The sequence below is a fragment of the Clinocottus analis genome, unplaced genomic scaffold (genome assembly GCF_023055335.1).
Source record: "Clinocottus analis isolate CAN_PGR_092001 unplaced genomic scaffold, fCliAna1.0.p SCAF_22, whole genome shotgun sequence".
Taxonomy (NCBI): domain Eukaryota; kingdom Metazoa; phylum Chordata; class Actinopteri; order Perciformes; family Cottidae; genus Clinocottus; species Clinocottus analis.
The window spans coordinates 3,849,128-3,875,487 of record NW_027175954.1 but is presented as its reverse complement, the minus strand read 5'-3'; the positions used below and the strand labels follow the sequence as shown (position 1 = coordinate 3,875,487).

Here is a 26,360-nt window from a genome sequence, read left to right as displayed (position 1 = left end):
CATACAGTTGTTTTGTTTTAGCACAACAAATGTAAAACCATCAGAACCAATCACGCACCAAGGCAATGGAAACCATACTTCCGAAAAGCCTGCGCACCGTCACCCTGTAACCAACTGTGCGTCACGCGGACAACAAACTCACACTTAACCTCAATTCAAAACTGCTTTTTGTCCTGGAGGAGCAGATTGGCATTGACCGTGTTTACAATACATTCCAAATAAAGAGGGCACACAGGGAATAAAAAGTCTGGTCTCGGGAGTGGAAACAGTGTTTTGCAGCGGAGAACTGGCAGAGGGTTTTGCGGCTGAGGCTTGCTTAAGAGGAAGTGTGTGAGAGCAGCCTTGGGGCCTTCTAGTTGAAGCATAGACTGTAGTTGAAGGACATTAACCATGAGCGTTAGCCTGTGGCGGTGGGGATATCCCAGACCGGGACAGACTGCGCCTTCTGGATTTCAAATAAACATCACAGGAAGTGAGGCTGTAAATAGAGTCGTCCTCTCTGGAGAACCAGAAAGTAAGAGACATTACATTTCCTTTATGAGAGTTCTTTTAAATACTTGGGGACTTTTACCCAGGAGTTTTAGAATTTAAAGCAAAACTAAAAGCGTCTTTAGCAGAAATGAAATTATTATCGCACAACTGCAGCTCGGAACGGCTTCGGTTCTAAATTAGGTTTGTCGAACGACGTGCGGGCAATTGGCATTTTGTGGACAGACAAAAGGTGATAGCAAGACTAATGGTGTCATTATGGGCTAAGAAATGGCTTCTCTAGTTGAATTAAAAAAGCAATGACCCTGATCTGAGGGACATCTCGCGCTGACAAAAAGGAAACAGAGACAGGTCAGTGATAGAATATTGGATTTTGGCTGCCCTGGTCAGCGGTGTCACAGCTTTTATGGCTGCAATCGGGGGCCATGACCACAGCGCTCCTGATGAGAGGATACAAGCAGCCATTTGTGACCTCTCACCTTTAACCTGACCTCCTAACTGATGATAGGACGGAGAGAACGGGCTGTCCTTTGATCCCGATCGGAAATTGTGACAGTGTTTAATATAGCCAGAAGGGGGCTAAGTTTTGTGACCGTTCTCTTTCTCATGTGTGCGAATGCCCGCCTCGATATGAAGTCAATGCGACAGCTCTGTTTGGTCTGCGTTCCACGACGATGGCATTGAGTCTAAACACACACGCCATGTGCTTCCGTCATTACAGCTGATTATCCATAATCAACATCTAAATATACCACTACCACTAGTGAGAAAACACAGACCTCCTGAGCAAAAAAAAAAGCGGCTTTCAAACTTCAGGCTCGCCACAACACAAGGAAAACATTTTCCAACACTGAAGACAGAAACGCCTCGGTTCTCCCAAAATAATAAATAAGTCGGTTGTGCTTTTCGGTGGCATCACTCATAATCACGAGTATTTGCTGATTTTAAAAGCTACGGGAATACAACTTGAGAGCGGACAAAAGCATAAATCTGCATGTCAAATGTGGCAATGCAGCGCGGGGAAAATTGAAAATAAAAAAAAAGGCGGGGAGCTACTTATTTTCTTCTTTTGAAATCCAGAGTTAAGTGCACATGAGTTTCATTACAGTGACACAGAACAATCATGTAACAAGAGCAAGCTGATCTTAAATTAATGTGACTAATTCTGTCATTGACTGTTATAAAGTAAAGATTCCTACAGTTTGTGTCATATCTTGACATTTTTAATCAAATCTTTATGGGGGGAAAAAAAAAACAGAACAGACAAGGAAACTTTTTTTGAAGCTGTGTGACCCAAATGTTTCTGAAAAGCGACCTCATTCCGACAATGACCAAAAAAAAGAGCCCATGTGTGCGGACGAGTAAGAAAAAAAACAAATACAATAAGCTATGAAATGTTATTCGTCATTGTCCTTCTGACTGATCAAAGCAGAAGTTAAGTAGTTTGTTGATGCTGCTTTGTCTGAACAACATGTGGGTGTTTGTGTGTGTGGAAAACTTCACGCCGGTGTGTCGACTACAGCTCTCAACAGTCCACATGTGTGTGTTCAGATGTTATCTGCTTAAAGAAAAACAGACACTAGCATTGGTGTTTGCATGATGGAATCCACAACTGAGGGAATATTTACTGATGTCAAAATATTTATACTGCAGGGTCTCAAAGAACTTCATAAACTCACACTTACAGTAACACACAGGGTGAAAAACAGGACCTAAACTCCCCTTTACAGCAATCACACAAACCAAAAACAGGTCACAGCACTGATGAGCTGTCCATGAAACGTTTGTTTGAGTGGAATAAATAAATGTATATAGTACATTTCCTAAGACAGCAGTTTATCATAAAATGCCTTTTTCAATCTTATCTTGCAACAAATCTGGTATTTTGTTCCCTTTGGCTTCATGTCAGTGAATTTTAATGATGTGGCCGAACGAGAAAAACATAAAACACCGTGCAGCTGCTTCACTCCGAATAGAACAGATTTATTTTGTTCTGACGGCGAAAACACAGCAGAGCAGCGGCGAAGTGCAGCATCAAGCTCCCATGCCGCGTCGAGGGAGCTGCGGCCGGTTTGCTCGTTTTGCAAAGTTTGGGATAAAAAGTTGGGGATAGTTGCCAAAGTGCAGAAAGAGAGAACCTCGAACCAATCGGTAAACAGAGTCATGTGACATCTTGAGGTACGTTACGAAGAATGTCCTCCTGTCTGAAAAACATGAACATGCCGGAGGAAAGTTTTATTTGCTGCCTGCTTTGTTTTTTTGCTGTAATCAGGACCTCGTTTTTCTTTTCTTTTTCTTCATACAAGAACTGTAGGTCTTGATGTTTAAATACACAAGAGAGAATTTTGCATAACTTAGCAATAAAACATAATACACAAACAACGTTGCACTGCGGTACAGACTTGTTTCCGAAACCACTAACTCAAAGTTAGTCTCTTAATACCTCTCTCATTCCAGTTGCTCAAGTTCAGATTACTTTTTTTATGAGTCTCAAAATGAAACTGCTGGAAACTCAGACTAAGATGAGTGCACAGGAGAAAAGATTGAACATGCTCTCACCAGTGGCTCACAAATCAACAAAATTAAAGTATTTAAGGCTCGAGGTTTGGGTATTATAGCACCTGCGTCTGGTGGGGTTTTTTTTCACCATTTTCTAAAGTAACTCTTAAGCTATATGCCAGATATTGCACTGGCGGCAGGAATGCAGCGTCCGCAGATCAAGAAGATAAGTGGATGACGGCAAATTGATAAAAAATATGCCTTCTGTTTGCAGGGGTGACAGGATGTGATGAATAAAGACGCCCGTCAAACGGAGCGCGCCAACTTCAAGGTAATTACATGTTACATCATCTGTTTTTTGCTGAATCATACGGTTTCTATGCAGCCAAATATTTAATCAGCCAGTAGCAGCTCATTGTGGTTTGGGATCTTAGGGTTAGGAAGTCTATGTTTCCAACCCCCTCCAAAAAAATCTTAAAGTATACAACTTTAGACAGATGTTTCAATATTGGTATGAATCCGACACCATCTTGCTTTTGCTATTTTCTTATACCTGAAATGACTTGTCGGTAAAACTGTGAGTCACCTAATTGGAATGAACATCAGTGTAACCCTAAAGGATCATTTTCACACAGGACATGTAAAATATGCCTTCGGTCTACTGAGACCAGATTTAACAATGGCAACCTATTGTCATCCACATACCTGAAGATATTAAGTATAATGGTTGTCAAAGTAGAATTTTGTGCAACTCTGTATTGTGTGTATGGCCCTTGATGTATGAGCATGAATGACAGTAAATCATGTCCCATGTTTTGAGCTTTGTGTTCACCAGATCAAAAATGCAGGGAAGACTATTTCCAGTCCAGATCTGAGCAAAGGAGCCTGGATACAATTTCATCAGCAGGACGGCTCGGAGAGAATAGCGGGGGAGAAACATAAGAATACATTCCAAGGTCTTATAACTTTGGACCTGTCAGGTAAGAAAACATGACATTAACCGTGCCTGTCAGGTGGAGAGGGCTCTGTCAAGGAAATTCATATATTTGAAACACGATTATTCGTTGGGTATAAATAACCAACCGTTGATGCCACTTGAGGCCCTCCAGTCCAGAGCCACTTGAAGCCCGCTCACAGTAAAACCGGCTGGGAGCCAAATTAAAAGCCACTCTATTTTTTAAGGAGTCTCCGGTCTGATTCTCCCCTCTCAGCTAGACTTCACTTCCTGTCAGGAAGTCCCCCTTGACCCCCACAACCCCCACCCCACCACTCCCCCCCCCGCCTCTTCTCTGGCTGCATAGTTGGCAACGATAGGGAGCCAGCAGAATTAAGTGCCAGTTGGTGTTGCAGTGTTTTCTCTACGTCTCATAGGATGCTACCTTTTCAAAGAATATACAGCACAATATTATGATCCGAACCAGAGAGTCTTGGCGGAGACACTGAGCCGCGTGGCAGGCCTGTAAAGGGGCACTGGAGCAGAGCACAGGGTGAGGGCGAACAGGGAGAGACTGGGGGGGAAACAAAACACTTTGATTTGCACTGATCTTGAACCTTGTGTGCCTGTTTAACTGCACGGTGGGGTATGGGTCCAACTGTGAGAAAAATGATGGGGAAAGTATTTTTGTCCCCTGGTTTCATCACATTCCTCGCCAGCACTCTCTCTTCTCTCCTCTTCCCAAGTGGTTCATACAATATGGTCTGCTCTTGATCCATCAAAGACTCACTGACGGTGGTGAGGAAGAACTGCACTGAGTGATATAAATGACTCCACTTTCACTAACGTCATTTTTAAAACAAGTACCCTGTGAAAACTTAATAAAACACACATAAGTAACTGTGCAAATGGTCCAACTTGCTGTTTATGTTTCTTATTTCCAGGGCCACTCAGTTTCCAACTGGTTCCCTCGTTTCTCAGATTATGTTATTGATTGTATGGAGCATGATGACCGTTCCCTGACTGCAGGGGTTTAAACTTCTATGCCTCAGCGACTCTTACTTCTAACCTGGAGGTCAGAGGGTCAAGGGTCAGGAGGAACCAAGTGTTTGGGGAAGTCAATGTCCTTCTCCCCACTGACTGGGAGAGAGGAGTGCCCATCTGTTAAACAGGTTAACTTTGGTGAGACTGGCTGGGAATATATGATAATGTGTGGTCATTGGATTAGTGGGTTAGGATTGATGTTATTGAATTACTATTAAAGGATTATCTGCATCAGTGGACCCAACAAAATACTGTTTGTTTAGAACAGAGATAGTGGATTTACCACCTTCTGAAGTCCCTGCTTAAGCACTAGCATGTAATAAAATATATTAAACAACACTTTGTGTCTATTATTTATTATTTTAAGGGGACCATGCAACATCTAATTGTAAATTCCATCGCAGAGGATTGCAAAAAAGTTAATATAAAGTATCCTAAATTTGGACCCAAAAAACAAATGACACCGATTAGAACAGCGTTGTCACCTTTACAAGTATTTGTTAATAAATGAAAGTTTTGGACAAATTAAAATTACGACTTGCTGGTGGCAGTGGATGAAAAGGTCACTAGATCACCAAAGTTATGATAATTCATACTGAGCGGAACATGAATGTTTTGAGATCTTTCACTTGATAAGTTAAAACGTTGAACTGCTAGTGGCGCTAGAGGAAATCACCAAAGTATGGTTCAGCCTCTTGGGACCATGAATGTCTGTAAAAAAATGTGTTGAGGTATTTCAGTGATGGACTGAATGGCAGAACCACACTGACAGACTGGCATACCTAAACAATCAGCAGCAGCGTCACTTTTCAGAAACTGCGTCTCTGCTTGTTAGTTTACAAGTCTCACTGTCCAGAGACAAGTTCCCATCTGTTCATAAAAAACTGTTCATGGTGAGGTCTATGTTAGCCATCCCGTTGGCTACATGGGCATATACAAACTAAATTATCTGTGTTACTATTATACCATTTGAGGCTCGTGAAAAACATATTTTTTCGTATTTTGTTTAGGTGAACCGATCCTTGAACAGTTGACCACGATCATTAAACCGGAGACCCTCCGTGCCACAGCTCTCTCGCTCTCTCTCCTCCCGCTCCATGTACAGGATGCATTTTTGACAAATGGCAGAAGGATGGATGGGCTGACAGAGGGGCCGGACAATAATGGCTGATCTACAGGACACAAACGCAGCTACTGAGGAGATTTATGGGCCTCTGCTCATCGTAGACTGTCCAGTAACCCAGGAGATGATTTCTCAAACCTCTGGATGGACGGCAGCGAGCGCGAGGGGAAAAGCCCTTTCTCTTGTCCCATCGCATTATTTATTTATCTATCAGATGTTTTCTGTGGAAGCCACTTCAATAAGAGCACGCAGGGAACAACAAGCTGGCCGTAAACATGACCAAGACGGGAGAAAACAAGTGTCAAGAGCGAGAGTGAAACTGACAAGAAGAATCAGAGGCACAGGAAGAGTGGTTCTTTACATACAGGACAGAGAAAACTTGATCTTCATGTAATATGCAGGAGCTACTTTGAGGAAGCCATCACATTTAATAACCTGGAAAGGCTGTGACATCTTAACAAAATATTACAAAAATATCTTTTCCTTTTACTTAAAATCATATAATAAGCACGAAAGCATTGGATATTGATCAGTGTTGGTCACAGAACAAAGGAATGGACCACTGTTCAACTTATTATGGGAGCCCTTTATAACGAGAGAAATTATTGTAATCTATTATTATCGTATAAGACATTTGCATTATAATAGCCATACTACAGTCTCAAAATGATGGTATAAGCATTCCTATTTATAATCTAGCAAAAGCTGAAACATGTTAAATAGCCAATTTAATTTGTTTTATAACAGATTAATTGTTAAATATTTTACAACTTTTTATTTTAAAAATTACAAATTTCAGTTGTTAAAAATGGGTATAATTTATAGTTTTGCTTTGGCTTATATGGTAGTAAACTTAACTTTGAGTTCTTTAATTTAAAAACTAAAGTGTGGTTTGATCAATAAGAATAAAATAAATAGTATCAGCGTTTAAACGAAACCAGGCAGAGATCAGTCGCAGCTCTTCATCCGATTTTGTGTTGCGTTCTGTCGCAGCTACAGAATATAATCATTAATCCTCACTTTGTATATTCAGCAGACCTCAAAGATCAATATTAGAGCGTAGAACAAGGCAGTATGCCACCCCAACAGTTAATGTCTGATCAAAATGGTCCTTTAATTGGGAGCACAGTTGTAGTTGTTTAGAAATGGGGCACTATCAAACAGCGGTTTACAATCCCCTCCTCAATGCCAAGCTGATGTGGCCGCCAATGTAGCTTCCAAAGGATCCCTGATTAAAAACTGCTCTGCAGTCCCTAGCCTCCTGACCCGTCACCCCGGCTCCACTCCATCTCAAAGCTTGGGAAATTAATTAAAATTTCACAGAGATGGTATCGCATCTCCAATGAAGGAGTGAGGTGAGGGGGGCGGGGCTGAGGGCATCAATCAAAATCATCTCCATCCACTGGTTGGCTTGAAGGCAGGAAGGAGTCACAAGATGGCCACAGAGGCACTTCCTGTCAAACGATTGAGCGCTTCCTGTGCCAGAGGGCCCAACAAACTTTGCTAAATAGTGTCATCAATCATGGCACCGGCTCAGTCTCATTGCCCCACAAGGAGAACAAACACACAAATAATTATACGTAGTAATTTAGCCGAGAGGAAAGTCTGTCCCCGTTTTCCTCTTTTCCCCGGTGGAAAGCAGCATATCGCCTCTACCTCCCTCCTTCCCTCCCCCCCTTACACAACAATAAAATTACATTTGCATTAGCTGTGAGAGAATTTGGTTGGATGATTTATTGAAGCAATCAACACTACGCTGGCCAATCCCTGTTCCTCTCCCAGAGAGAGATCGAGAGAGAGAGCGTGTGTGTACGAGTTTGTACGTGTGTGTGTGTGTGTGTGTGTATGAGTGTGTGTGTGTGGTGGAGATTGGGTGGGGTAGCTTGGAGCTGAGAGAAAAAGGAAGAAATAGCTTGGGCTGGGGACCAAAGGGGGAAGCGATGCATGAGCTGTGCAGCGGAGCAATCACCAAGATTCTGCCTTTGATTAGATTAGCATTAAACAACACCCTGACAGATATGACAAATAGGTGCATTAGAGCCTGTCATTCTTCTCTCTTTGGTTTCCTATCTAGCTTTCACTCCTGCTATTCCTTCGTCTCTGGACATTATAGGGCTCACATTCCCTCCGCGTGTCCCACTAGCACAAATCTATGCGCGGCCCCTGACATCCAAACAGATGTGTAATCTGACTGTATTACCTTTTTAGAGAAGACGCGAAGTGAATAATGGGAGCCAAACAGAGTAGGGGTTAAAAGGGGGAGACGGTGGAGGAAAGAAAGCCAGATGACAGGTGCTATTTCCTTAGAAAATAGAGCTGATTAAAAAAAAAAGCCAAGCGCAGTGGTGAGAGACGAGTCATTAATCAGATGTGTTTTTGTATTATAGGATATCTTTGTTTTTTCATGAGGTGCTTTAAATGGTAAAGATGCAAACAAATAGGGCCAAAGGGGAGTTATTATCTGTTGTCCTTATCACTGCATGTGTGGATATGAGGGCAACGGTTTGTGTGTGTATACTTGTGTATATATATAGTGTGTAGAACTATAAAGTACACTGTGCAACCTAACCAAAACCTAAAGGAGCCTTCAGGAGCTTTGTGTGTCTGGATGCTAATCAGCCATCCTGGAGTGATATATTGACATCCTCTATCATTGATCTGCCCACGCCTGCTTATGATCCCTGAATTAGTATTCATGAATCCGGCAGCAGCTAAATAAACTTGGCAACAAAACAACGGAGACGGGAGGGATAATCAATGCAAAGCACCATCAAATCTACATTATCCCTCCTCATCAGTTTGGCCAGGCCACAAGGGCCGGTGCTCGGGTCAGAGGTGACGCGGACGGGTCGGCCACCCTTGACCCTCAAACCAATATTTGTGGACAGAGTTGCTTTTTCTCCAGTTTCTCTGCCCTCACTCGAGGACGGTGTGACTGTGGGAAGGTAGACGGGGTAGTGTGGAGGGAAAGATAAGGTGTTGGATGGCTCACTGTCTCCACTCCGGGCTGTGGATTTACTGCACTCAAGGTGAGTCTGATAAATCAGGTCGGTGGACGTGGGTGAGAAGAGATATAGATGCAAGACTTGCCTGTGAACAGAGAAGCATGACGAGCTCCACCACCGAGCTGCTGGACTTCATGCACACCAGGCCTGGAGAAATTTGAAAGAAAGGGAGTTAGAAATGTACATTTGACGATCATCAATTATTTTTGTGTGTGCACTTTATTTTATAAACCCTCCTCTGTCCTTGTGGGAACACGTCCATGCACAACGCGAACACACACACAAATAGACAAAGATTACCTAACCTTGTGCCATCTGTAGGGCAGCAGATAGTATTGATGGGCCTAATGAGCCGACATGATGTTACTGTAAACTAATACATATTTGGGCCTTGTATTACAGGCCGGACTTGGCCAGCATATGTCCCATTGATCCCTAATGGCGAGCCCTGGGCTTTTAGAGGGCAGGGGTGGGCTAGAGTGTCCAGAGTCTGCCCAACATGCACAGACGGGAAGAAGGCAGAGTAGCCTTTGGTCTCTTGGTTGCTCTTCATATGACACAGAGACACATGCACCATCACACATACACACACACATATACACACCTCCCCCTGCCTTCCCTACAGGCCCCCCTGCAGCTATCAATCAACTTTCCATTTTGTTTGGTGGCAGCAGACAACCCCAAACACTGCTATTAGTGGCCTGGCCTATGACCTGGCCCCCTAGAAACCTTCAGCGCAGCTACCAGCTTTTGGCCAACGTGAGCTCATCACACAAGTAGATTAACCACGGCATGGATATGTGATAGCATTTAAATTAGAACACTTTAAAGATGCGCCAGTCTGACAGGAAGTGAATGAAATAATAATAATAATTTGTGACTTACTCGTGCCCTCAATAAGGAGCTCTTGTCCGTGGCTGCCAAGCAGCGTCCGAGAGAGAAAAGGAGCAAAGTCCACAAAGATCTCCCTCAGCAGAGGAGCTGCCTTCTCCAGAGCATTCTCCAGACGTTCTGAGATACTAGAAATGTAGGAATGTGATCCAAACAGTACAACATGAGTAAAATGAAATTGGCACACAACTCCAAAAAATATCCAGGGAATTAAATGAAATACATAACACCAGTCTTTAATGTGAAGGGAAATATTGGAATTGGGAGAAAGCAACAACTATGATGTATTCATAACTGATGCTTGGGTGTTAAATAAAAGGCTTATAGTGCATGTGTGTGCGTGTGAGAGAGAGAGAAAAGAAGATGAATCACCTCATATTGGGGGCTGTGTTCTGGGTCACAGGGGAGAGTGGGGGGACAGATGGCAGGCTCGCGCTGGCTGGAACCTGGCCGCCTGCTGCAGGGAGAAACCAAAGAACTCTGTTATTAATCTGGATGTTGGACAAGAATAAGACGCTGCACACACGTACGCACACAAACACACAGCAATACATTATACGACCAAGGTAGCACCATAAACCCATGCGGAAACATGCATCTTCTGAAATAATACAATGGCCTCCATTCAAATGTACAGAATGTTGGATTTATGGTCAGATAGGGCAAGTGGGGGTACAAGTATAATTTTATGGCCAGATAGTGGATGATGTACTCCGAGCACAATATGTCTTCCTTATCAATTTACAATTCAGGAGGTTTTTATGACGGAAACCTTTCAATTGTGCATTAAAAGGTGGGTAACGTTTCACCGTTAGCTGTGGTCATAATAATTTTGTTTTTTTAATATATCAGCAGTAGATCAAACGCATGCGTAATAAGTATTTGTTATAAAATAATAAAGAATACATATTTTTACATCTGTATTGAAATGTGAGATGTTAAAATAATGTTTTTTTTTAAATTGTTTTTATGGTTTTCACTCATTAAGTCATTACATACCAATTTACCCCTCTGGCCTGTTTTTGTGACTGTTTCATTACAACTAAAAGGTGCTTTACGACTTCATTCTGGAGACAGAGGCACACAAGGTACAAAGTCCATGTTTGATTGATCTGGCAGTAAATTCACTTCCCTGTGGCTCATAAATAAGCTAATGCCCAGCAGAATATGGAGGAGGGGGATTCCTCTGGTGTTTCAGCGAGCTTGTTTTTCCAGCAAGGACAGTCTCAAAGCAGGGATAACTCTTTAGGAATGACAGACAGTGTAATGTGGGCTGGAATGTGTGTGTGTGTGTGTGTGTGTGTGTGTGTGTGTGTGTGTGTGTGCGTGTGTGCGTGTGTGTGTGAGGTGTTAAGCAGCGCCATGTGGGCCTGGTGAAAGTATGTCTCTCGAGCTGAAGTAGCTCCTTCAAACAAAGAGGAGTAAATGAACATCTCCATTAGTCCTCCCACTGCCCCACTAAAACACACTCACAAAGCCTATTTACACAACACGGCTCACTGACACAAAGCGCACTTTGCATACAGCTTTACCAATTATCATTATTCACAGCACACACACACACACACACACACACACACACACACACACACAAGCCCGGTTTTTACAGTGAATGCACATCTAAAACACGCAAACCCCAATTCTCATGTCACACCCTCCTCTCTTAAACACACAGACTCCTCAGTGCAAAAACATTTCACTTTAATACACACTAGCATACGCAGAAAGGTGACACAAAAAAAACAGCTGGCCGTCCAATCATTATTTACTGTCACTGCTGAATCAGGCAATATAGTAGAGTTTATTATTTTATTCATTAATTTCCTTTTGTAGCAGAAATGCTCAGTGCTTTTACATTCATGTCTACACCTGTAATAATTTACATTTATTTAGAAGTTTAATACATGTATTTTTTTTTTAAACTTTACCTGTATTACGTTTACTAAATAACAGAAATGGAATAAGTGCAACTCTTGTTTCACACCATTTTCTCAGCCATTAGTAACTAGATTACATTGTGCAGACATATTGACCGTTTCAAACCACTCAACCTGGTTATGACTCCTCTGCCCTTTCAGAAACAGCCATTCCAATATTCGAGAGTCCGTGTGCATTTGTATACTCACTAGCTGCGGCGTCTGCAGAGGTGCTCTGTGACGCGTCGCTAGAAGATACTACGGCGACGCTGTCGATAGGAGTCCCGGTATCAGACACGGATGCAGCAGTGGTTGCTGGGACGGCAGTGGAAGCACCTGGAGATGGTGCCGTGCCCGCTTTCTTGGGTGCGATGACGACACTTCTGCAGGGAAACGAGATTATTCCTTTAGCCGTCACATTGACAGAAGTATTGTATGTAAAGTGTTGCGGTGCCCGCTCACAGCGAGCCTCACAAGGATTTAATGGACAGCTTGTATGGAACCAAAAACTACTCCTAAATCCATCAGACTGGAAGAGTAATCACAGGACTACTTTACTGGCACAAAGTATTTTAAATAGTCACATCCATCATGCAACAGCTTCAATTGTTTACTTGGCCATACCTAAAAGAACAAAACCGGCGTTGTAAAGAAATTGCATCTCATTTGGCTTGTAGACATGTGTGGGCAAAGTGCATTGTATACTTCTATACAAACACAATTTTGGTGGATGTCTTCAGCCTCCACAGTATAAACTAAAACTGTTTGAAATTGAAAGTAATTCGAAAGCACACAGTATGGCCGTTATTATGACTGGTGACAGTTCTTTCCAATACCTTCCATTGAGGAATATTTAAAACCTTTTTTTTTCTTTAATATAAATATATATATATATATATATATATATATATATATATATATATATATATATATATATATATATATGACAACAACCTGGTGAAATAAACTAATCTTCGAACATCATCAATTTTCCTGATTTCGCAATTTAGATCAGAAAATATCTGATGAAAGAACAACAAATGTTTGATTCCAGTTGTCGATGAATATTTGCAGTATTTCAAAAAATATCACTGTGAGGTACTCAGTTTAGCTTAGGTTTAAGTTTCACATTCTTATTCGACAACATTTTTATTTTTTTTAATCCGATGATCACAATTTCCTGATCATGGTCAGCTATCTTAAATTTCTAAACACAGGTATCCATCTATACATTGAATATGCTGCTTCCCTCGCTGTCGCTCGAGCAAAGTAACATGAAGTCTTGCTTGTCGTGATGTAGCGAGTGGAGTTCAATCCCCAACCAGCGAACAGCAGATGGGAGGAAAGCAGCATGCAGATAAGCTGTCAGTATAGACTGGGGCTCTGACAGACCACTGGCCATATCAAAGGGAGCCTGGCCCGGCTTATCAGCGCTGACAAAAGGGAAGCAGGCCTTGATCACTGGCTACTGTTCCCTCTCAGAAACACAAACCAATGCAGGCTCACCAAGTTATGCAAGCGTCATCAAATGCACAAAAGTTGGAATATGGGAATAAACGAATGGGCGGCATACGGGCACAAGAGCTAAAATACATACATTCCTGCAGATTCCCAGAGTTAGTGGTCATGCTCTCACAAGAGGATAGTTGGTCTGGCTCCCTGTGGCGCAGACAGATACCTGGCAGCAGTATCAAACGGTATTCCCAGTTGATTTAGGGCAGGTGATCAGATCTACTAAAAGTTACTGTGGACCCTGACAGCTGAACTTGGCTTCAAGTGATCTATGATTTAAGAATAATAGAGCTGCATACGGAGGAGGCCAGAGGATTTACAGTTGTGTTTAAAAATAAAAACACAAACTGAAAAGGTATGGCCAGGAGAGAACAGAGATAAAAGTTGTTGGTTACTTTTTTTGCCCTGTTCTGATAGTGAGTGGGCTGGATGGCGGTATCAGGAAACGAGGGCGGTGCTGACGTGAAGCACCCCAAGTGTCAACAGCAGGGGAGAGAGACAGAGACCCCCTGCTGCGTGTGTGGACGTGTCCAAAATATTTGAATATATGCAAATGGGGAGGACAAATATGTGCACAAGTGTGTGCGAGTCCACCAGTGAACATCCACCCGTGTATGTGTTTGGCCTTCCATCTGTTCTGCAAAGGCCCAGTGAATTATTCAACAGGTCATTAGCCACACTTATCATGAGTGGGCCGCCCCAGTCGATTAATCAGCCGTCAGCGGCCCCACTCAACCCACAAACAGGAGCCCAGGGCAGCGCGCGTGTCTGTGTGTGTATGTGTGTGTGTTGGGCTGAGGCTGCATTATTTAAAGGCTTTAACATACAATGGATAAGTGCCGTAAACAATGTGATTCCAGTAATCTCTGCTATTTCAGGTAAAACAAGTGCGAGAATGAGTAAGGAAATGTCAGTGGTGTGTGTGTGTGTGTGTGTGTGTGTGTGTGTGTGTGTGTGTGTGTGTGTGTGTGTGTAAAAATACCATTCTCTAGAGTAGTAACAGAGCCAACTCATGTGGGGGAGGAGTGTATATCTGGCATCGTATCTGTGTGCTTGTTAATGTTCAAATTGTTATTTGTTAACATTTAGACCAAAACATTTGCGTGTTCACACTTTCAAATCAAGTGTGATTAAGTCCACGGCATTCAAAGCTGTGATTAGATGATGACGGCTGGTGTGGGAGGGGCATTAACTTGATGACATGAGTGATCAATGAGTTTAGCAACTGGGACTTAACGGTATGAGAAAAGCAGAATCTCAATGTTTTTCATGCGTTTAAGGGGATATTGCACTGCACGTAGCATATGCTGTTTGTATCAGAAACATAATTGTTGGATGTTACATATTTAGAACAAGGGGAAGAAAAAAAGTTGTATTTTGTTAATTATATACAATGTGTGTGTGTGTGTGTGTGTGTGTGTGTGTGTGTGTGTGTGTGTGTGTGTGTGCAGTTGTATTTGTACATGTACAGCAAAAATGTTGAAATGTTTTATCTTAGAATTTACTATTGTGCTAATATGCATTATTCTACTTTAAAATATTCTACTACTGCAAATATCCATATTATACAACATTTTAATAATAATATTTGAGGGATAATGACAAAACAACTTTAAGTTAAGTAAAAGGTGAATGGGAAAACAGCCACAAACTCAAAGCCATGATGAAAAAAATAAATGACTTAATTATTTACCAATGCATCGACATAACTGTCTTGGATATCTATTATCCATGAATGTTTTGCATTTTGAACCCAAAACACTAATTATTTTTACAAGTTACACAAGAGCTGATTAGTTGATGAAGGATCACCATGAAACTCGTTTTAGATGTAAAAAAAAGTGATATTCTGAGATTAAAAAAGGAAAGCAAAATGGCTTTCACTCTTTCAGCTGTGTTTGTGTCCGACATGCTCCACTCTTCCTAAGCAGTACATTAACAACACTTCAGCATCAACACAACTCCTCTGCAGATTAACTCTCACATGCATGCAGGGTCTTCTGCCGGGAATGCAAACAATCGCACCATGTATATCCCAATGTCTAACACGCACATATTCTGCTGAACTGTGCAGTCTAAATCATCGGCTTGTACAATGACACTGTTTAGTTCTGGTTAGTGTCAGCAAATATTTGCAGACTGGCTGTCATAACAGGGGCATGGCTGAGAAATGGATGGGAGAAATCCAACAGGTCTCCGCTGGTAAATAAATCAGTAAGGATACTTCACCCCCTGACCAACCCCCCAGTTTTTATCTGGGAGATCCCAGCTCCTTTCATACATTGGTCTCGTAAATCCTGCCCTCTGGGCAAGTGGAAAGTTTGCCACGTTCAGGCAGGAGATGTCAGTGTAGAATATCAACTATGGCTTGTACTGGTGTCACTGGGAGACTTACTGGTTAGTGGGAGATGCCGAGCAGTGATAGAGTCATTACAACAAGATAATAAACACAGCGCATGTCTGCATGCGTGGTAGGTAGAACTGTAAGGACTAGAGACAGCCTGCTGATAAAGGGTGGTAACCTCAGGAGATAAGGGAATAAATGTGGTATAAATATAGGTGCAACGCTACCAAAGAACCATCAAAATAATTTGACACGTCAGTACTGAGCTTTTTTTAATGGGTGAACATTAAGAAGCCATTTCTTAAGATTGCTTGAATGTGTGCATATATTAAGTACTGGCACAGTTGAGTCAATTCACTAAAAATCGCCAAAAAATGACATTTTGATTATTATTTTTCATCTGCTGGTGTAAATGTAACTGACAAAGCTCGTGAAACTAACATTTGCTTAGCACACAGCCCAACTGTGAGAAATAATAAAAAAAATGAATCAGCCCTTTTTTTGAAGGAAAAAATATATATTTTTGCCCCTTTTTTGAAGATTTACACAGGAACCAATGACTTGGGCTGAGCGGCAAGCAAAGTTGGAAATTATTGGGGGAAAAATTGACAAATGTATTGTAAAATTGGTGTATTTTCATGGAATTGTTAACAAAAAAACTAATCTTTAATCAATGTATTGGCTACCTTTTGCTTTCACTGATAAAATCATTATTAGTTTCAGCCCTGCTAAGCATTTGTGTGTTGACACCCTCAGAAAGACTTCTATTCCATCTTAAAAAAGGGCGCCTGGGCTGGATACCTTGCATGAAGAGGCAGCGAGCAAGCTGTTAGTCTATGTTCTCCAGCTCTCCTGACGTCCTCTCTTCCTACTGAGTGTGCTCAGCGGACAGGAGCCAGTCTAATCCCCCTGATATGAGGAGCGCCCTGAGACCTGACAAAGCATTCCTCAGATAAAGACACGCGATCACAGAGATGCCATGGAATTCCCACAGTTGGGGGTAGGCCGACTGACTAAGTGTGTTTGTGAGAGCGAGAGAGAGTGAGCCAGAGAGCGAAACAGAGAAATGTTTTCTTCAGTATATGAGAACCTCGACTTGACATCACCCCCATGGAGACTTCTTTCTCCCCCTTGACCCATCTCTGTCTCGACCACCTTCTCCCCCCTTGTGCCGTTTGTGAACGTCTGTCTCGGTATCGATGCTCCAAATGGAAACCAGACCGGTGACCATCTTCTCTCACCTGGGCCCGTCTGTGGCTTCTGTACCAGTCTCGGCTTTAGAAGCCTCACTGCTGTCTGTTTACCCCTGCAGCTCCATGGGTAATGAAAATTATGCATTTATGCCAGAAACGGAATAACGGTTAAGATGTTAGACAGGGGAGACGAGCAGCAGAAGAGACGGTAAAAAAAAAAGTCGTTAAATATCAGTGACAGGGTGAAAAGAAGCAGCTTTCTTCCAGCTTCGTTTCTCTGTCTCTTCATCCCAGACATGCCTTCTGTTTTCCTCAAGACAGTTTCTTTGTACGGTGGTTTGCTCGGGTTGAGCACCTACATAAACAGTTAAAGAGACAACAATGGGAGTGAGGAGGAAAGAGTCAAAAGACTAAGATTCCCCCCACAGTTCAAAGGGGTTTCTGTGACAGAATGTTTTTTTATGATCCACCTCCTCTGAGGGTACCAAGCTGAGATGTCTTCAAGGTTTGACTTTCAAAGGTCCCCTGCAGTTATGTTGGGATAAATGGTATGAAACTGTCAACTGTGAAGCTTGTGGATCACATGTGTATTTGCACCATATGGGCTCTGGAGAAACTGACAAAGCTGTCAGGTCTGCACCGGAGGAATGATAGTCCAGATATCTTACTCACAATCCCCAATGTGCATGGCAGAAAAATAACATTTTCTATAAATAGCATGGTAGCATATGTGTATGCAAAGCCATGTTTGAACCGGAGCATTACCTATCAAAGGAGCGGAACTGTAGCGATGATTCTCTGGCCGCGTCGCCGAGGCTCCCTATAAACGCTGGTGGCAGGAGACTTGGATCCACCATGATATCAGCTGGAGCGCTCACGAGGCTGCGCAGAATGTCCTTCACATTCTTGCCCTTTGAATCGGCGGGCAGTGAAGGTCTGACCTCGGAAGACAGCGTGGACAGGGCCTCTGAGATGGCGTCTGGACCGTGAGTCACGGCAGAGGACGACAGGTCTGCCTCGCTTGCGGCGGTTGAGGTGTGGTCGTCACCGATGCCGGAATCATAGCGGCGGAGTGAGACGCCGTTCTCTACTTCTAGTCCACCAGAAATGGCACCGCTATCTAAGACACAAATAATAAAAGAGCAAATGTGAGCAATAAAGCAACGTCGTACGAGAGTTTAATTACAGAGGTTCCCCATCTTGAAGTTGGTACCCCCCAACAATTGGTCAGGTGAATAATTTCAGTTAATTTTTCATATTCTATAGTTTATTACTGTAGTACAATATAGATTCAACAGCCTCTAAAAAATATTTAAATGAGGAAGCTGAAAAGAGGTCTTAAATACTGAAGACAAAGCTTTGTATTTAGGGGTTAAAAGCAGAAAAGCATTACAGCATGATCTTCCCATAAATATAAATATTTTGAGGATTTTTATTTGGAGCAGCTGTATACCTAATATAATGTAATATACCTGTGCTCCTGGTGGACTGGGATCGCTGAGGGTGTTTCTTGTCATTGTGGGGCTCCAGGATGTCGCGGTACTTTGACACCATGAGGACTGAGATGAAGTAGACAACAGCAAGCGCCAGAAACTGAGCCTGTTTACTGTCCTCCTGAAACAAACGAAATACACTAAATGATCTGTGTCAGGTTCAAAAACCAGTCATGGTTATCGCTGCTGTGCACGTTGTGCAGTGCGCATGTACGTTGCACAAATGTTTTTTTATACGACTCACGATATCTCTGAAGACGACAGCCCTGAGACGGTTAATGTCCATGTCCTGTAGAAGCCGGTCCAGGTCTCTGACTGGAGACATCCCACCGGTCACTGCATCAACAGGACTCTGCATGCACGGAAATCAAACCATTACCCAAGAAATGTATTCTCACCTCAAAGCAAAGTACGTTTACACCAATGGACACCACTCATGGAGTCGGGTAAGGTTTCACAGTTTAGGGAAGCTATCCCTCCTGGGATCATGTCTTTAACATAATGGCTTTTCTATAGAGCCACTGCATTATAAATGAGCTTTAACACCCGGTTCAGGGAAAAGCAACATGACTTTACTGGAAGTCACTATCAAATCAAAGGGGCAATGACAAAACCCCTTGTCTCGTGTCAGAAATAGCAACCGGTTTGGTAATTCAATAAGATATGAGCTAATGCAATAGGACTTGGTTTGTTGTTGGTGAGCAGGACAAAAGGACAAACACTCCTTCTGGTTTACTATCGAGTACAGGAAAGGGGCAAAGGACGATTCAGCGATTTTCAAATGTGAAAAAAAACAAAACAACGTCCAGTGGATTGAGATTAGATTACTGAGATTTACAATGTTGTCTTTTGTTTTAAGGAAAACAATTGCACACATGGAATAACAGCAGAGGACATGAACAAAATGTGCAAGATAATGAAGTGAGTCGATGATGTTGGTTACTTGCCTGCGCGGCTGCAGACATGGCAGCTCCAGCCGCAGTGCTGGGCATGGCTGTATAGCTGCGTGCTGAGGCCTCTGCGCTATGCCTAAATTGGGCTTGCTGACACTCGAGGCAGTTTCTCACTGCCATAGCACACACTGGGGAGAGATGTAGAAAGAGATATTATGTGACATCATATAAATAAAGTCCTTTTCAGCGCAATATGTGGAAGGATTATGCTGAAGTCCCTTAAAAATAGATGGCACCCAAAGATATCGAAAAAAAAAAAAAACAGAAAAAAAAACATTTCTGCTCATAAATTGCACAAATAAAAAACACACAACAGGAGCAGCTGAGAGAGACAAAAACAAAAAGGAGAAAAAGTGGGGCCATGACAAGGTCAGTGCTCTGGCCAACTCTGGCAGCATCGTTCACTCTTCCCTGCTCCACCTCTCCTCCCAAGGTCACAGTGTAAGGGTGTGCTCTTGAATCACTTCCACTGTGTGCAGCTCCTGTAACAAATGACACTGCTCGGGGTGTGCACATGCTGACTCGGCGGCAAAATACGACCTTTGTCGCAAAAACATCTTGTGGTCCGACAACTTTATGTGGGTTCAAAACTGGCACGTTTACCATTTGTAATCTATTGTGCCTCTCTCTCTCTCTCTCTCTCTCTCTCTCTCTCTCTCTCTCTCTGTGTCGGAGCCCCTCCCAACCCCCACGTTCTGTACTTGACAACTGACAAATGTTAACTCTGAGCCATTTAGATTACGAAGGAGGGAATTATTCCGTCTGGAAATGGGCTCGCTTTTTCCATTAGGAATACTCTTTCATACGACCATTTATAAAAAGAGAGGGGGAGGGAGGGGTGGAGATGCTAAAACCTTGTTACGGTCTTCCAAAATCAGATTAGGTGCCAGCAATGGGGAGTGCATACCTCATCAAATATTCATTTCATAACGGCTGCTTTCTAAAACTAGACCTGTAGTACGCTGGCATCCCTTTGCAGCAAAACCCCAACAGGAGCAACAATAGCTGATCCTTTATGAGCAGAGAAGAGCTCTTTGTAAAAACAAGTTTGCATTTATAAAAGCCATTTTGTTTGTATCCTTCACTGTAATGAGAATCTAGAAGTAGTAACTGATAGCTCTTTCTAAAAACAAGTTTGCATTTTTAAAAAGGCTTTTTGTTTGTATCCTTCACGGTAATGAGAATCTAAAATTGAAATATGATAGACGCATATTATGCACCATTGCATATAAGAGGCAAAGTACAAAGAAATTATTTAAATCAGTGTAGAAAGTATTGCACCACTTCCACTGCGAGTGAATCTGTGTGTGCGCGTGTTGAACTGTGTTGCTGAAAAGGTGCACCACATAAAATGAATAATGTAAGAATTGCAATATCTTTTATTCAGCTAGAGCGTGGCTTGGCTTCTGATGCTGTCAGAGGAAACTGTAATAGCCTGGAACAGAAGGCAGAAAAAGGCCTCGGGCTACGCTGCAGTGCAGTGCAGCCAAGGCCATTATGTAGAACTCACTATATCATGATAGCAGCCATTTTAGAGTGTTGCCATGCAGTGGGGTTATAATAACAAGATAAGAGAGTGCTGATACGAGCAGAGTGAAAGAGGCGAGGGAATGAGAGCCTCGGCTGCAGATAGAAAGGAAGACGGCAGAGAAGAAAGAGAGAATACAGATGGGAGGGTCAAAAAGGCTACAGGGAACCATGACTGAGGCAAATACAAGAAGCTACTGCCGGCTGATATGAGGTGGATCGATGAAGGGGGGAGGACAGAGGGCTCTGTAAATAGGGGAGATAGAAGACGGAAATTCAGATGAGTAGAAAGACAGCTAGACAAAAAAATGAATTGCAGGGTTAAAAAATAAAAAAGAGGACAGACAAGGGAAAGAATGCATGAGCCTATTAAAATAAAAGCGCTAGACCAAATGACGGGCGAAAACGAAGAAAGTAAAACCATCAGTGTGCGTACCGAGGCGAAGGCACTGTCTGAGGATGCCTCCTGACGACATGTTTTTCTCAGCTTCAATCTCAGTGAAGTTGAGGGAGCTGGCGAAGATGAGAACGTCCACCAGGTTGACGACGCGCTGTAAGAAGGTGACCGAAGCCTCCACCGACAAGCCTTGGGAGGGTTCAATGTTCTCCATATCATGCTGGTTGTAGAAAGAGGAGTGTTCATAAAGTAATTAATGGATAAGTAACCGTACATGCATTACATAATTAAATTGTGCATTCAGTATGGATTAAATACAGGTTGATTTTAAAAGCTATTACTAATAGAGCAACTATAAGAATGATTTTAGTCTGTAAGAATATTTAAAATACATTGCATTTTTTTTGTCTTAGTCTAAATAATGCATTGGTAACATACAAGTAGAGAAAACATTTTAAAAGATTTACTTGTATTAGAAAAATGATAAAAATTCCTTGCCATATAAACAATGCTTCTCAAAAACATGGACATAATACAACAGTGAAAAACAATAAAACAGAGCTACAAACGAAGCAAATAAGGCAGGGAAAATAATCTAAACATTTATCAAAAATGCTTCTAAAAATGTAATGTAGGTATGGAATAGATTTGACAGCTATACTGATGACATTTCCTGAAATGAAAATATTTAAAATTTGAATTTGTTACATTCAGTTCTGATTTTGTTACAGACCAGACACAACTAAATTATAATGGGATTGAACTTCAACTTGTGTCTTAGGCCGGCTAGTGCAGTCATTGACTGAGGCAAAGAATCATGTAAGAGCCACTGAGATGAGACAACACAAAAACAAACTAACAATGTTAGGAGGCAGCCAACGGTGGGCTAATGTGATTGGAAAAGGTCAATGTGGATGGATAACTTCCTGCGACTGCAGCCATCAACCTTATATACAGCCATGGTTAAGTACACTTACATGTACACACAAAGACACACACACACACACACACTCACAGAGGACGAGGTGGCAGCAGAGAGCAGAGGTAGAATGCCTCCACAAGCCATGATGAGGTTGTCCACCACCTGGGAGATGAGGTGAATGCTGTTGTGTACAAACACAACATTCTCACTGCTGTTCACAAAGTCCAGAATTGTCTTTGTGGAGTGACTGAGGGGAGGAGGACAAAAAGATCGCTTTGTTACAAAAACAAAATAAGGTAATCCGGTTTGTTTCAGGCAGATTGTGAAAGATACAAGGAATTTGCTATCATGCATTGGTGAATGAAATAGTACAAGACATTTAAAAGATACAAAATAAAAGAAACTACAAAAATCTATAAATAATATTGAAAAGTAGAACACATTATCACATTATTTGGCTGGACTGTAACCAACACAGTGGCTTGCTCACGGAGCCGATTGTTCTTAGTTGCTGTTAAATGCTAATATTCACGGATAAAAATATCCTACATATGCCATCTTTTGTGAAAACATTTGCCCTTTGGTGTACACCTCATCAAGTGTCCCCAATGGGACATGAATTTCCCAGTATCTCTAGAGACCTGATTTTTTTTGTTTTATGTAATGTTTGTGACAAGATTGTGGCTCCTACAAATCTTTCTGCAAAATTATATATTTTTGTCTTCAAATGTGTAAATATGCAAAAATATTTTTTTCTTTTGAAAAAAAACTGTTTATAATGTGAAGCTCCACATTAAATGAACAAGCAATCAATCAGGAGTGAAAACAAAGATTATTTCAGACACTACTTGATTAGAAGAAGGCTCGAGAGATGGGACCTCCTCTCTGCTCCTCAGAGGCACAAAATGCCAATAAAGCTCTATGCCATTAATCAATTAACAAAATAATTGTAAGCTAAAGCATTAGCAGAGTCAGTGGATTGTTAGCCTACCTCCTCCACATCTGGACATCTGTCTCAATAGAGAAGAGCAGGTCAGCGAGGAGGCGTTGGTGCATGTGGGACCAGCGAAACTCTGGGATACGAAACATGGTGGAACGAGGGGCCGAAGTGCTGCTGGCCTCTCTCTGTTTACCTGAAGACCCTCCAGCTGCAGCAGCTGCTGCTGCTGCTGCTGCTGCTGCCGCCGGCTGGCTTTGGCTTGTTTCCTACAGAGAAACACCACAGAATTAGCATTAACATCAGGGTTTGGAACTGAAACTGATCAGTGTTATGCAACATCATTTATTGAAAGATCAAAAGTAGAGAAAAAGATGCGTACTGTTGTAGAAGTCTCCTTTAATTCAAGTCTCTCTGTGTCTAAGGCCACATTGGACACATCTAGTCTGGCAATTTTGATCTCTTTGGTCTTGCTGACGGAATCGACACTCTTCTGGGTGTCAGAGTTGGAGGCGGCGGTGGGAACGGACAGAGTTTCCTCTTCAGTGTTGTCGGCGGTCTCTGAAGGCTGGTTAGGTGAGGGGGAGTCTGATGCTGCTGCAACCTCCTGGCCTGCAGAGGGCGCTGTGGTGTCTGAGTGCTGCTGGTCTGTAGAGGAAGACTGTTCATCTTGAACTTTCTCTTTGGCTGGTTGTGTCACACTTTGTTCAGGTGTTTCAGCTGGAGGAGACTGACTCTCCTGTTTCTCTTCAGTTTCTTCTTGTGCTTCAACCTCCTGCTTCTCATCGTTTTCCACGTTAGTCTTCATCTCATGACCTTCCTGGTCATCTTTGTTTTCATCATCTTTGCATTTATCGTTCTCCTTTTGTCCTACCTCCCCTTCCTCTCCGGCTGCAGCTGAAGCGCAAGAAGACTCCCCCTGGCTTTCATCAGCGTCACTGGTGAAGAACTGGTCACTGATGGTTGACAAGTCAACCAGGTCCTCGTTCAAGATGGAGGCTCCACGCAGCGCACTGTCCTCGGCCTCAGGGGACGTTTGGTCGGCCTTAACTTCTGGTTCTGAAACCACTGGAAGTTTGATATCTGCTTCATTTAAAGAGTCTTCTGTCATGGAGTTTGATGTTTCAGCTTTGATAGCTTCAGATGTTGTATCTGTTACAGGCGTTTCATCAGTCGCAGAGTCTCTAACCTCTTCCTTTGCTTTTGTTTCATCCATTTCAGGCTGGTCGCTAACTGCTGTTTGTGTATAATCAGTAGAATCCTCAGTCTGGCAATCTGGTTCCTGCTTATTGGTCTCTTCACTCTGTTCCTCTGCATCATTTTTTTGTGTCACAGTAGCTTCGGTCTCTTTTCCATCATCCCCTGAGCTGATCTTGGAAGACTCCTGAACCAACTTCCGCTCTTCTTCTTCTTCTTCTTCTTTCTCTCCGCTGGCCAGGATGTTGGACATGGTGATGGCTGCGTGGCCCGTTCCACCAACAGCCTCCGGTGGGCTGGACGTGACGGTGGAACTAGATGCGGACTCGGGCGACTTTTGAGAGAGCTCGTCCACCGTGAGCTCAATGACAGTGGAGGGGGCCGTCTCCTCTGCAAGTGGCCCGTTGACACAATCCATGGTCTCCGAACTTTGGCTGACGCCAGAGATGGTTCGGAGTGTGCTCAGAGAGCTTGCAGACTCTTGACGCTGGTACTGACGAAACATGCGGGACAGATTCTCTTTGTGCTGCTCAAACGTGACCTGCAAACACAAAAATTCAAATTTATTTTACTAATCTTGGCACCAATCTACCCAATTGCTCTAATTCAGCCCAATTCAGATGTGTTACAACTTCGGTCTTACTTTTGTATTCTGTCTATCAGTGGCGTTTCAAAACATTTTAATTAACTAAAGTAATTGCCAAGACCTGAGAACACAGCGGCATTGCTACAATGAAGTCCGACGGGCAAGAAACAAGTAGTAAGATGATCAGTTGTAGAAAAGACAGTTTTGATGAATATTGCTCAATTAATACAGCAGATAGAAGTGTAACCACAAAGTCAATCACATAAGATTGGCTAACCTGGGGGTTTGTTTATAACCGTAATAATCATCTAACAGCTTGCGTTTCTTGCTCCATTAAACTGCACAAAGTTGCTGTGTTCCCAGATTACAACTTATTGACGATAATTGTGTTACTACAAATAGGACGTATAGCCAAAACTATATTTTTAAAAAAAAGACCAAAATTGCTTGAAACCTGCATTCCACTTCCTGTAAAACTGTTGGGGAAAATGTACGCAAAGATTGTGACTATGCTTTTGTTTGAGAATGCAGAGACGGCATCATGCAATGTTGAAAAGTCACCACCAAGTTAGTAAAAAGTACATGTGCGTTGTATTGAACTTTTTGCAAGTACCAATAGTTATACATAAAAGATGTGTTTCCGGTCTCATCTATTAAACCCTGCCTATCTCAAACTGCTATCAATTGGTTTACACATTGAGCCTTTAACTAAATTATGTCTCCAGGAGTCACATCATTCCCCAACACCCGGTTTCATCTGGAAACGGTACATTATGAAAGCAAAATATTCTCAAAATGCTCTTTAGTCGAGAGCTTATTACTGCATCTAACCACTGGGACCATTTGTGGTTAACCGTGCCACATTTAAAACTTTTTCTCTCTATGTGCAGTTGCCCACGGCCTATTAACCGCTATCAGTCTTCTTGTATCTGATATGGGGAGACTAGACTTCTAGTCCATATCGGCAATGGTCTGCAGTGGCATTTGAGGAAGAGCCCATCCATGTAAGCAGTCATAGATTAGCGGTAGATACTATTAGTGTGTCTGCTGGCTGTGCTGAGTGCGTGTCCAGCATCGGCAAATCCTCCCACGCCTAATTTAAGACCCTGCATTAATCACTAGGCTTGGAGGACAGAAAGTCAAAGATGGGTTGGTGGTGGAAAGGGGGGTGGGGAGACTAAACCCACTTTGCTGCTTTTTCACCTGAGGCTATTTGGACAGAAGGAGCGGGAGAGAGAAAGAAAAAAGAAAATGAGAGCCGGACATCAAAAAGGCAGAAGAAAAAATATAAGAAATTGTAAAGGAGCAAGAAGGCGAGAGTGAGTCATTGAGAGTAGAAGAAAGGGAAGGGAAAGAAAGAAGCCGATTATTTGTAATTAATTAGGCGTTATTGTTCTA

At 42.5% G+C, this 26,360-nt stretch overlaps 1 protein-coding gene across 2 annotated transcripts in view; it reads right to left on the bottom strand.

Annotated features, from left to right (window-relative positions):
- The window catches only part of lrba (LPS-responsive vesicle trafficking, beach and anchor containing), a 176,186-nt gene that overhangs the window by 102,357 nt on the left and 47,469 nt on the right, over positions 1-26,360 (bottom strand). The window contains exons 22-33 of one of the 2 annotated variants that reach the window (XM_068588540.1): positions 23,562-24,917; positions 23,234-23,448; positions 22,336-22,489; positions 21,360-21,540; positions 19,391-19,524; positions 18,688-18,795; positions 18,423-18,564; positions 17,716-18,070; positions 12,112-12,284; positions 10,358-10,442; positions 9,980-10,113; positions 9,180-9,241 (exon numbers count right to left, since the gene is read on the bottom strand). In XM_068588540.1, coding sequence (XP_068444641.1) covers positions 9,180-9,241; positions 9,980-10,113; positions 10,358-10,442; positions 12,112-12,284; positions 17,716-18,070; positions 18,423-18,564; positions 18,688-18,795; positions 19,391-19,524; positions 21,360-21,540; positions 22,336-22,489; positions 23,234-23,448; positions 23,562-24,917 — 3,099 coding nt within the window. The remainder of the gene's footprint in view (positions 1-9,179; positions 9,242-9,979; positions 10,114-10,357; positions 10,443-12,111; positions 12,285-17,715; positions 18,071-18,422; positions 18,565-18,687; positions 18,796-19,390; positions 19,525-21,359; positions 21,541-22,335; positions 22,490-23,233; positions 23,449-23,561; positions 24,918-26,360) is intronic. The other variant, XM_068588539.1, reaches the window with a different exon arrangement.